Source organism: Rattus rattus, chromosome 8 (genome assembly GCF_011064425.1).
Source record: "Rattus rattus isolate New Zealand chromosome 8, Rrattus_CSIRO_v1, whole genome shotgun sequence".
Taxonomy (NCBI): domain Eukaryota; kingdom Metazoa; phylum Chordata; class Mammalia; order Rodentia; family Muridae; genus Rattus; species Rattus rattus.
Genome location: NC_046161.1, coordinates 37108998 through 37122152, shown reverse-complemented (window position 1 = coordinate 37122152; position 13155 = coordinate 37108998). Strand labels below are relative to the sequence as shown.

The 13155-nt window shown below is 46.6% G+C and overlaps 1 protein-coding gene across 1 annotated transcript in view; it reads left to right on the top strand.

Annotated features, from left to right (window-relative positions):
* Nucleotides 1–13155, top strand: part of Grik4 (glutamate ionotropic receptor kainate type subunit 4) — a 431073-nt gene that overhangs the window by 415060 nt on the left and 2858 nt on the right. Inside the window, exon 20 of the mRNA XM_032911594.1 lies at nt 11959–12077. Coding sequence (XP_032767485.1) covers nt 11959–12077 — 119 coding nt within the window. The remainder of the gene's footprint in view (nt 1–11958; nt 12078–13155) is intronic.

Genomic DNA, 13155 nt, shown 5'->3' with positions numbered 1-13155 from the left:
CCCCCATCTCTCTCTTTTATTTCTGTAACCCCCCCAAGCCTCCCCCATCTTGTGTCTACCCTGGCGTCAGAGCAACTTTTCATTCCTCTATGGTTTTTGCTCCCCAGGCTCCCTCGGAGAGGACTCCTTCCCCTCCTACTCAAACCTTTTCCTTTCAAGGCTGTACAATGACCGTACAGTATCTCCTTCTTTATTTGCTCACTTCCCACTTTTATTAGAGTGAAGCTTTTATAAGGGTGGAGTTTGTCTTCCCAAGGCCAACATAGGATATTTTCTTGAAAGGAAGAAAGGAAGGAAGGAAGGAAAGAAAGAAGGAAGGTTGGGAGGGTTGGGGGATGGACAGATGGATGGATGGATGGATGGATGGATGGATGGATGGATGGATGATGGATGGATGGTAAATAAAGAATGAACACTACATTGGGTTGAATGCAAAGCAGCCACAAACTCTATGTGTGCAGTAAGACGTGCAGAATGTCCCTGAGCACCCAGGAGACACAGTCGGCTTCTGACTACACCTAGCATAGACTCTCTAATGCCTGCTAGTTGTTTTTGCAAAGCTCATATTCTCAACATATCCTGACTTGGACAATAAATCATTCGGTCACCCTTGCAGTCTACTTGCAGTCTCGTTAAAATATGCAACAGATTTACCTGCATGCGCATGCTCTCCCTTTGGAAGGAGTAGAGTGAAGGAGAGCAAGCACTTGCCTTTCTGCTTGGCATGAAAGATTATCCCCACAAGACGTTGAGAGTCACTGTGTTTCCAAGTGTTTATATGTAGGCTTCCATCTGGCAAGGCCAGATCTTAGGGATATGGCTCTAGGAGACTGGTTATAAATAATGTAAAAGAAACCGTGCCTTCTTAGGAAGTCACAAAGCCACACATTTCTTGAGATGCTCCCTTCACAAAGGCCAGAGCCACCCATTGGGTTGGCCATGAGTGGACATGGGGCATTGGCAGACCTCATTTGAATCCCAGCTCCACCCATTGCCAGTTTGTAAGTGTAGGCATCTAGTCAATGTTGCTGAGCTCACTTCTGAGTTTGTGATGACCACAGAAACTTGCATGCTGTAGACTTGCTGGGAAGGTGAATTGGAGGCTGGAGAGTACAAGGTTCTGTTCATAGGAAGGGTCTGGGGCATCCCAAACATTATTGCTCTGCTCTGCTCTCAGAATCCCAGGACAGTCTGTTCTGTTATCTATCTGCAAAGGACTCATTCCTAGCTGTCAGTCAGTCAGTCAGTCAGTCAGTCAGTCAGTCAGTCATCCAATCAACAGGAGATACTGAGGTACAATGAGATATGTTGTTCCTAGGAAAAAGCAACTCACACAGATTTACCAAGAAAGATCTTGAAGTTTCAGGAAAGATTGCCAAACAGCTTTAGTACTGGCCAGACCACAGGGAAAGATTGAAGTGAGTGCAGAGGAGACTATTACATTTTTTTTTCTCCAGAAGAAAATAATGAGGGAAATACAGAGCAAAATATCGGGGTATGCTTACAGATTGGGTGTAACAAAGTCGATTTTGAAAATGCCCAGATCCTGAGCAGGTAAGGACAGTGTGAAGAGAACATTGTGGACAGATAAGCAGCACAAGGAAGGATACAGAAGCTGAGAAGGGCCATGCACAGGGCTTTGTGGGGCAGCTGAAGCCTTGGCTCAACACATGGGCCAGTTTGAGGAAGCTGGCTGTAGATGTCAGAGGTTCTAGAGAAAGCTACCGTGGAACTACAAAATCCAGTCCTGTACGTGGAGTCAGAAATTATCTGGAGAGCATCTCTGATCCCAAAAGACAGCTATTGCCTTGGGAGAGGCACCGTCTAAACAGTTCATACTCATGGCAGACATGATGCTGCTGAAGGGCCAGACTCTGGGTTTGCTAGAGACATATTTTGGAATGCAGACACTTTCTTGTGGCATGCTGAAAGAAAATGATAACGTTGATGACATAAGTTAATGAGTAAACAAAACAGAGACTCAAAGCCACCAAGTCTGCAAAACCGATCAAAGGATGGCCTGCCTAAATAAGTCATGTTGAGTTGTGGCCTCTCACTGCACGGGAGATTGCTCCATGCTGACGCTTGCAAGAGCTACAGAGAGATCTTGTTATCATCTTTAGAGTTTGGAAAATTCCAGCATTATATGGCATAACACAACAGGGTATCGACATGGGAAGAGGCATGAGGAGACAGAGGGCAGAGAAAGAGAAAGGCCTGAAGTTCCCCAAGGTCCCAGATGAGAAGATTGGAAATCTGGGTGTAGTGAGTAGAAAAGGAGATGCCCACCCACTTTCTATGAAACATCGTGGTCCCTTCCCACCCTACAGCCAAAGGCACACCCAGTGAGAGAGGAAAAAGCCGCAGAGGAGACCCTGTGAATTCTACCTGAATTTAAACCAAAAACTACTGAGAAGTCTGTGTGCTTGGCACGGGAATGAGAAATTGAAGTCTGGGGTAGAAGTTAAGTTTATCCACAGCAAAATAAAAAGTATTCTCTGCAGTTGTTGGCTTCCTTCCCCATTCCACAGAGGTTTATGGAGACTGATTAGACGGCAGAGATGGAGGTGGAAGGAAGGAGACAGATGGGAGACGGGTCCCAGAGAAAGATAAATTGGGGTGAATGGGAGGCTTCTCTGTGGTGTTCGTGGGGACCAAGTGTTCTCTGGAATAGAGGGAAGAACTGACAGACGGAAAAGGAAACCATCAGTGGAGTGACCCTGCCCTGGTCACTGTGCCTCAGGAGACACTTGGGTCCTCCTGACCGACCTGCCAACACTAACTTGCTTTTGGAACACCCTTTGGAACACAGGAGCGAGCACTGTAGTAAGAGCCAGGGCGCTGGAGCGGGGCTGTCTGGAGGATGCTGTGTGCATTTCCATGAAAACCACAAGGTCAGCTGCCTGCTGGGCCATAGCAGCCAGCGCCAGCTTTATGCAGCGGCCCCTCTTCTGCCATGGCTAAAATCCAGACAAATTGTTCAGTGATGCTCAAGCCTCCTTGGCCAAGCGAGATCCCCTCGTGTCTTACAGGCCATGCTGGAAGCGCTGGCCCAAGCTATGGGGTGTGCCTCAGCTTCATCTTTCTCTGGCCAATTAGTCGCTGCATTTATCTTTGCCTCTAACTCACTGCTCAAAGGACTCAGACATGGGGGAGCAGTGTGACACAAAAGGCCTCCCCTTTCGAGTCTTTTAAATGGCCACCAAGAGTTGGGCCATGGGAGCTTTCCCCCTTGTGTCTCAAATAGCAGGAATTTTAATTTGCCTTCCCCAGCAGCTCTCGGGTCATCTTTCTTTTTATAATTTGCACCAGTTGGCTTTCACGTGCGTCTAAAGAGACGAGAGGACTGTGGAACAAGCAGAGAGATGGAGGAGGAGGGAAGGAGGAGGGGGGTCTTTTTTCCCAGAGACCTCTGAAACTGGCAGTAACTGCCAGCACTTTGGTCTCAATTAAAATGTATCAGACAACACGCGGGAGCCTAATGTAATCCTTTTCTGCTTTGTTATCCTATTAAAATGCACAAAATTTCAAAGAAAGGGAACTGATGCTTACCCTACTTTTAATCCAGCATTACAGCTCAGACACCAAGACCAAGAAGGATCCTTAACACTGAGGTAATGCCTCCTGTCTTGAGCCTTCTTAATCAGGCCTTATTTGGATCTTGTTGAACCAACACCCTTCCCACTTCTCGTCATAACCTCTTTCCTGTCCCCACATGAAGCTTGGCAACCTTTCTGCATCTGAGAAGTAAAATGGCAGATCCCGTGGAAGACTGGAACAACAAAAAAGACCAGGCTCTCCCCCTCCAAGCTGTTTTCATTTTGCTTGGTGTTCTCTCTCTCTCTCTCTCTCTCTCTCTCTCTCTCTCTCTCTCTCTCTCTCTCTCTCTCTCTCGTATTTTATTTGTTTATTTTCTCACTCTGCTCCTCTAAAAGGAAATCTTGCTAGCCATTCTCAGATGCCAGCATCCCCATGCAAGGAGATTGGATTACCAAAGGCTTCGCAGAACAATCGCTAGACAAAAGGTGGTGGGTGAACTCCAAGGAAATTAAATACCTTTATCTTGAAAAACACGAGCTCGTAATCAGGGCTTCAAAGGAAGACAAATACTCCATCAGGCTGTGAAAATCGGGGTCCCCTTTCGGGGTCCCCTTTCAAAGAATGGCAAAGAGGCAGCGCTGTTGACTTTTAGAACCCTTGGGTAACAGGAAGCTTGCTGTCTGGCAAGGTGAGGATGAAAGCCTGAGACATCTTAGCGAGAGTGGGGTGGGTGGGTGGGGGACTCTGGGGATGCTTCCCCCCCTCTTTCTTCTTACAGGGCCCAGAGAGGTTCTGTTGGTTCTTTGGTTTCTTTGGAAAGCTCTGAAGGTGGGAACCAGTCTTTGGGAGTCCAGGAAGCACCCTCTCCCCACCCCAATCAAATCAGACTTAACCCTGGAAGGCAGAGAAACACCAGAGGGGTTGTCAGAAAACACAACAGGACCAGAAACAGGGATAAATGGTGACCTGGCCTGTCCGCAGTCAGGACAGGCAGCCATTCTGAAGGCCGTACTCCCCTCTGTCTGGACACTGAGCCAAGTTAAGTTGACATCATGTTCTGCAAGAGAGAAGGGGTTCCTGAAGTGAGCTTGTAGCCTGAATGTAGATTCTGTTACCCTTGCCATCTTGGAGGTTATGGGCGGTAAAGGCAGTTTCAGGATGCCAGATACATTCTTGGAGCCTCTATTGTAGTGGAGGGATCACAGAGTGACCGGAGATCTGGTGTGGTGTTAAGGAAGGCTGAGGCTTTTAATCTAGATTTGGGTGTGGAACTTTGGCCAATGCATTTAAATTCTGTACTTTTGTTCCCTTGCCAGGAAAATGGAGCCACAAGTGATCAAGGGCAGCTACAAGGTCAAAGTTAAATGAGTTTTCAAGGGCAGAGTTAAAATTGTTAGCATGGAACCTTGTTCACAGTAAACACTCTTAAAGGGAACCTTCATATTTTCAGAGAACATAACATTGCCATCCGATTTATTTAGAAATTACCCGTTAGCGATGAAAAGTTGGACAGCCCAAGTTCTCCGTCTATTTAATGGTTTTACATAGTGGGAACAGTGGGCCTCTTTTCTAGCCTGTCTAATAATTGGAGGAGATTGCAAACGGTTTGGAAAGTGAGATGTTTGTTTGAGCTTGTATTACAGAACATGACGAAGTGCCTCTCCCGTAATTGCAAGATATTCAAATGCGTCTTACGGTTTGTGTCCTTCTTCCTTACTTTTCTCCAACTGTCCTTTCCAGAATCTGCTGGATCTAAGTGAAAGATGTCACTGTGAGGGCAAGCAGAAATGCTTTCTTCTCCATAGCGCCAAGCACTGCAAATATGAGGGTTACTGGGAAGGCCATGTAGGTCATTCTATACATGCTAGAGGAGGAGCTGCTGTTTCCAACAAAGTGTGCCATGGAGATGGCCCTGTCTGATAGGTCCACACGGCTGTAGGGGGTGTGGCTCTAAAATGACGGAGAGCTGCACGGATCCAGGAATCTATGTTTGCGTCAGATCCTCTTGGAGAGTCTGACACTGCTCACAGCTTAGTGCCTAATACAGTGCCCAGATCATGGAAAACGCACCATAAAGATTTGGTCATCAGCATCGAAGAGAAACATATGGCGTCACTTATTGAGATCATGACACTTGTCCGTCCTTTATGTCCGTGTGGTGTAGCTGCCCCTCACCCACCTACAAACCACTGTTCCAAAGGAGAAGAGCAGGGCGTCATGTCTCAGGTCCAGACAGATGCACTGTTGCTTGGAACTCCGGGCTGGCTTTAAGGGCTAGGAGTTAAGTCTACCGGCATCTAAGAAACGATTCTTAGCTAAGGGGACAGGAAGAAGGGGTGAGTGGATGAGTAGGCTTCAAGTCTCTTCACTGCGGTGTCTCCTGATGATGTCTGTTCCCTAATCACATTCCAGAGATGGAGAAAATAATGCATTTCCTTCCATTTGGGAGCTGGTATTTGTATTTGTGGGCAACCTGTGAGTGGCACCAGAGCTAGCGTTTCACCAACCGGGGATCTGCGAGGAGAGTCGGAGTCTATTTCAGCTAACGTGTGCTGCTTGCTGAAGCACAGCTGAGGCTCAGGCTCCGGGTGTCAGGAGGGAACCCCAGTTTTAAAGCCATCTGCCTAGGTGGCTTATGCACTGTCCTGTGTACTAGATGGGGCAGAAGCAGTGACTAGACGATTTCCCAGTCCCTCCTGCAGGTGCCGAGGCATCTGTAAGGGTGGCCAGGATCTTGCGGGCTGGAGCAAACCCCTCCCAAGCCCCAGCTGATGAATGGCTGTGTGCTGTGGAAGGCATTAGACTTCTGGGGGGGATGACTGATGACAGTGTTAAACAGAATGGCCTAGCTCTCTGGATGTGCCCCTCCCCCAACTCCATCTGTTTCTCAGCTCCCTATTTCAGCTCCTGCCAGCAATCTATTCTTGCTTCTACTTTCCAGTAACTTCCTAAAGGCATGGCTGGTACACAAGCCTCACTCTGATGAGGAAGAAGAGGCCACTCAGCCAGGAGTTGGCATGCTGGAGCCAACACCGATGATTAGCAGGTTGTCTGTGAAAGTCGAGAAGCTGGGAAAGAAAGACTGGGCCGTTTGGCGGCTCCTGGCCTCTACCAGCATCATATTAAAGCCTCAGCTCCTTCCGAAAGTGTCTAGATCAAATCAGAGTCAGCCATCCGAGCACAGATCACATGTTCCTTTCTTCCTCTCCCACTGATCTAACATGGGGATCTGTGCCACGGCTTAGCCACGCCAGTGTTCTGCCACCTTCGGAAGATCTGGACCATCCCACTGGAGCCTTCCCTGAGAGTTGCCGCCGTTTATTGTCACCGTACACAGCGTTTGATGAGGTCACAATGCAGATCCAGAGTTTTGTGTACTGTAGGCCTCTTCCTCTGGGTCTCTTTCCTTTTGATCTTTTATTTTCCTTCGTTTTGTATGTAGGTATATGTGGGGTGTGTGTGTGTGTGTGTGTGTGTGTGTGTGTGTGTGTGTGTGTGTGTGTGTGTGTGTTCTCATGAGTACTGGGGCATCAGTGCCTGCATGTTCGTATGTGTATGTGGAGTCCCCATGACTGATCTAGAATCTTCCTTGATCATTTTCTACCGTTTCTTCTTAAGGTTATATCTCTCAATCAAACCCAAAGCTTACCGATACTGCAGTTCTGCCTACGTGGCTTCCTCTTTCCAAGGCTGGAATGACAGGCAAGGGAACACGTTCATAGGCAATGATGTAGGATTCTTGGTCTTGGACTCAGGCCTTCCTGCTGGCACAGCAAGAGCTTTAACTGCTCAGCCACTTCTCCAGTCCCCCCTTATTTTTTGTCTGGAGCACCTGCTATAGGTCATATCCTATGGTTGTGGGGCAGAGAGTTACAAAAGTCTTCTTCCCAGCGAATTTAGTCTAATGGGAAATCTAGATTCATAAACATACCTAGCACGGTTGTTGTATTCACACAATTAGAACGACGCACAATGTGTTATTAGTGAGGCACAGAAGCAGCATTGCTGACAGAGTTGTGTGTGATCAGATAAGCCACGGAGATAAGGTGGCCCCGAGTTCAGTGAAAATGGATGAGGTTAGCCAGGTGTGTGTGTGTGTGTGTGTGTGTGTGTGTGTGTATGTTAGTAAAAACCCTGGACGAGTTATTTTTGCACCATCTATTAGCAGATAACCTGACAGACACATCTGTGGGGAGGAGGATTTTAATTTGATTTTCAGTGTTCAAGAAATTTCAACTCCCTGTGGAGGGAAGGCAAAGGAACAGTACAATCCACTGAAGCTTTAAAACAGCCATTCTCAGACATCCTAATGCTGTAACCCTCTAATACAGTTCCTCATGCTGTGGTGACCCCCCCAACCATGAAATTATTTCCATTGCTACTTCATAACTGTAATTTTGCTTCTGTTATGAATTGTAATGTCAATATTTTTGGAGACAGAGGTTTGTCAATGGGGTCATGACTTACCGGTTCAGAATGGCTGCTTTAAGCCCTTTGAAGAGAAAAACACTCACATGGTGGTCAACCAGGAAGCATCAAGAGGTTACTCAGAACACAGAGGGGGCCTAGCCTGCTAGTGACCCATTTCTGCCAGCTGAGCCCCGCATCCCATAGGTCCCACAACCTTTTGCAAATGATGCCACCAGCTGGAGACCAAGAGCTCAAATGCCTGGGCCTGTGGATAATATTTCAGACCCAAAGCCACAGAAGTGCTTGAAAGGAGTCAAAGTGCTCAGACAGGAGCACCAGGTCATGCTGGGAAATGCAAACACTTCTGTGTCGCTAGCGATGATGTCACAGGTTTTACATTTTGAAAAGATCAGTTTTATGGAGGGTGGAGTTGAACAGAAAATGACTACATGCAGAGATGTCATTTTGAAGTTGATACAGTAGTCCAGGCAAGCGTTGGGGAAGACTTGAAGCAGGAAGGTGATGGGATGGATAGAGAGGAGGAGGAGGAGATCACGATAAAGCCAGCAAGACTTGGTAATAGCCAGTGCCTGGAGGAGAGGCAAGAGACCAAGAACAAGCCTGGGTGACCGGTGAGATTGGAAAAGGGCATCAAGCAGTGGTTTTATAAAGAGCCAAGCAGGGGAGTGTGATTGACAGCATCCAGTGCTAAGAGAGGCTATGTAAGAGCAAGGCTGGGAAATGTCCCTGAGCTGAAAAGCAAAATGTAGGCAGTGATATCAGAGGAGCAAGCCACTATCAAATGCAAGGGCAGCATGTGGTGGCAGCATATGAGGGCTAACTAGGACTCGCAGAAGTAAATCCTGATTAGTCAATTCATTTTCTCCTTCAGGGCCTAAAAGCTTCTCAGGTGTTCAAAATTATGTTTAAGGTCTGCAAAGAAAAATATTGGCTTCCCAATGCACAAAGAAAACTTGCAAAATTAAATTAAGACATGTTTAATTAAATATCTCCAAAATGGAACATTGTTCCAACTTCATTAATTTTTAAATTTAATATTCATAAAACTGCGTCTCATTTAGACACAATTTTGGGGTTAGATTTTCTCATTTTACAAACACTCCCTTCTATGCAGTGAAGGCTGAGAAATCACAGCCAATTGTCAATTAACTATTTCTTTCTGCTCTGTAAAACCAGAAGCAAAAAACTTTTAAATGCATTTGGTTGTAAGATGTTGGGTGCATTTTACTTCTACCTGCTTTTATGAGCTGTGTTTTAGAGTGTATGTGTTTTAGAGTGTCTTAAAATGATGCTGATGCTGACAGCTCTGGTCAAAGGAATTGGAGCAGTCAAGAGTCTGAGAAAGCTAAGACATGGACTCTAGGGAGCCAGTGAAGAGTGGAAGATGGGGAGGTTCAGGAGATAACTTCTGGGGAAGTGGGGGATTCAGGCTGGGCACAGGTGACAGGCCCAGAGAGGAGAAGCAACACCCTTCCAGAAACAAGAGGGGAAAGAGGTCCTAGTCTTCTTCTCCATTTTGGGTAGTTCTATCTTCAAGTGATGGGGTTATCTTGAAGTGTCCCAACATGACCCAAGGACTCCCTTTACCTGGGCAGATGGCCATCCTTATCATCATCAAAGGCATCTCTCTTGACTGGGCTGGCTGGAGAAGCTAGTGCTTTGAGGGGTCATAGGATGTAATATGTAATATTGCCCCCACAACCTTCTCCCCATCTCTTATCCATGGGCTGGAGCACCAGCCTTCAAACCCCAGCCAGACCCTTGGGTATACTCTTTTTTTCTTAAGAGACCCCTTATGTCTCATCCCCCAATCCACATGGATCCTAATATTTCTATACTCAAATGGCTTTTGTCCCCAGTGGCCCACGTGAGAGAGATTGGTATTTAAATGAACTCAAGCTAGTTTCCTCCCCCATTTTTAAGATCTCTGCCTTGGATTAATTGGGACAGAGGCCCCTGTGTTGACTGGTATAGATTTGGAAAAGCTGAGCACGTGATTCTGCAGACCAGAGTGCATGATCTGCTAAAAGTATAGCTTGTGTGAAGCCTCAGGCTCACTGGAAGCAGACTGTCATCTGGGCAGAGAATGCCAGTATGCCAGGTTGTTTAAAAAAGAAAAAAGAGAGGAACAGACACCCATCAGGTTCTTTGTCATGAAAAACCCAAGGTATCTTGGAATGTCCAGGTAGCATCCAATTCCTGTTCATTTCTGTGGAGCATCTTATGTGGTGTGCAGAACTGGCTTCTCCTAACTACAGAATAGCCCCATGCCCCATGACAACCAGAGATCAGACTTGAAATAATTATAAACAGAATAGGACTTAAGCCTTCCAGTCACCAATTTCTTAGATAGAAGAGGCTTTTGATCCATTGTTGTAGCCTCCATTCAATCAAACATCTCATATGTTTCAGACACTCCTCGAAGTTTAGTTTCTCCACAGCCAAAGAAAGCATCAAGTTATGTGGCTGAACTCGCCAAGCTGCAATGAAATGGCCATAATCATTCTACCAATACGTATCAGGATATCTTTAGATATCTTACTAAGCTATGAGGTTATGGCCCAACTTTAAAGAACTTAAAAATGCATAAATGCTTCCTGTCTTAGTTAGGGTTTCCATTGCTATGAAGAGACACCATGACCAAGGCAACTCTTAGGAAGGAAAACATTTAACCGGAGCTGGCTTACAGTTTCAGAGGTTCAGTCCATTATCATCATGCATGGCATCATACAGGCAGACTTGGTGCTGGGGGAGCCAAGAGTTCTATACCTCGATCCAAAGGCAACCAGCAGAGACAATCTTCCTTACAGTGGGGAGCTTGGGCACTAGGAGACCTCAAAGCCCACCTACACAGTAATACACTTCCTCCAACCAGGCCACACCGGTTCCAACCTCCTAATAGTGCCACTTACCCTAATAGGGCCAAGCCCATTCAAACCACCACACTCCCAGAAATAACAATTTGAAACTAGTTGTAGGCCTACCCAGCTCAGGGGAAAGTCACCTGAAAAGCTTATTTCAAATACAGAATTCTGGAGCCAGTGAGATGGCTCAGTGGGTGAGGGTGACCACTGTCACACCTGATGACCTGCATTTGATTCCCAGAGCCTACAGAGTAAGAGGAAGGGGGCCTACTCCTGAAGGTTGTCCTCTGACAACATGTGGCACCTATGCGTGAGTGTGTGTGAGTGTGAGCGTGTGAGTGCACACACTGAGGCACAAATAGATGTAAGAAATGGTGACTAAAATACAGAACCCATCTGCTGAGGAGGTACTGATTCAGTAGATCTTGGGGAAGGGCTAGAGATCTCTTATTTCAAGTTATCCAGGAGTGCGTGATAGCAGCCAAGTTTGGGGTGCACTGGTCCAGTGGTTGTTTAAAAAAACTCTTACTTTCCAATTAAGTTTAATATCAATTTAGTCACATCTCCCAAATGTCCAGTTCTAGAATTATTTCAGGGTTTGGAATAGTGACTGGCTGGGCATCCCCTGACCTGGAAGTCTAACATCTAAACTTCTGTGAAACCTAAAATTATGTAAGCATATGCTCGAAAGCCTCAGGTTTCAGGGTATTGGAGTAAGGGTGACAAACCCATAATAGGCTGGCTCTGGTGAGCATGATTCTTTTTATCTCCCTAGATCCCAAAACATATTGTTAAGGAGATCAGCTAGAAGTTTCTGAGTTTACGGTATTTTGGTGCCAAATCAGATTGTGCCTACACCCCTCCCTTAAGACAGTACCCAGCTCCCAGCCCAGTACTGCTTCCTGGTTTCTCAAATCCCCTCCATTCGCAGCTACATCTCCCTGCCTCAATTTACAGCAACCATCCTGCTTCTCTTTCAAAGGATGAATTAAATCTCTTCCAGGGATGAGTGTGGGTGTGACCATCTCCAAGACTCCTTCTGGTTGTTTAGGTGATCTTGAATTTCAGTGCTGTGTCTTCCCCTCCCTCAAAGTAACAGCTGCTTCTCGTCACTCTCTTCCAGGCCTGGGAATGGAGAATATTGGTGGAATCTTTGTGGTTCTTATTTGTGGCTTAATAGTGGCCATTTTTATGGCTATGCTGGAGTTTTTATGGACTCTCAGACACTCAGAAGCATCAGAGGTAAGCCTCCGAAGACTTCCAATGGCACACCGGCCATAGCAGTGTGAAACACCCAAGCTTCTGCAAGCATTTCAGACAGGACCTGTGGAATGCTTCCAGAGTGTACACAGGATGGTACAGTGGGAAAAGTATCAGTCCCCAGAGTAAAAGATCTGCGTATAGCACTGTCGCGTGTTGATTGCATAACCACAGAAAGGGCTCCAGATTCTCCTTGGACAGAGCCATCAAGTTAATTTTGAGGAAAGATGTTTTATGAACAGCAGGCTTTAGTATAGTATCGTGGGGGTGTGTATGTGAAAGTTTCTCATGTAAGGTATGACCTCAGACCTTCCATTTTGACTGTGTTTCTACCGTCCATGCAAAAATCCTCAGAGGAATCCCAACTTGAGGAACCAAGAGGTTCATTTTCTACCTTAGAGATTTTTAATAAATTTAATTCTCTGGCTGAGGCTTAGAGACTGGGTTAATATCTACTTCCCATCTGTGGAAAGTGTGAGAAGAATCAATGCTTTCTTCCATGGGTCCTCCCTTCCTCCCTCCCTCCCTCCCTCCCTCCCCCCTCCCTCCCTAGAGAAGATGCCCAAATCCTTAATGTGTGCATTATGAGACTTCTTTTTAAAACAATGCATTAGCCCATCAGCTCTGCTCTGGATATTCCTTAACCTCCCTCCTTTGACGGTACTGACAACATCCTGGAAGCTTAGGGGCTCCACCTCCTAGGAGACTTGGACGCGGCCTCACTGCCCGCCAGTCTCTTGCCTCTCTGTGCAGCTTGTTCTTCTGCCCTCTGCTTTGCTTGAAGAGAGCTTGATTTTCCTTCCCACTTCCCCAAGACGTGAAGAGTAGCCAGCCCCTATGTACATCCCCCTCACCTAAAAACAATATGCATCAGGCCAGTTTCGGATGCTGCTGTAGCTGGGGTGCTACACTCGCAGTACCTGTACCTGATCCTACCACTCCTCGTCTCTAAGACTGCTGACCCTCTCTCCAAACCCCACAAGTGGGCCCTAGTCATTCCTTTTAAAGAGTAGCAATGTCACCATCACTGTGCCTTACACCATCCTCCTGAGCTAAGGAC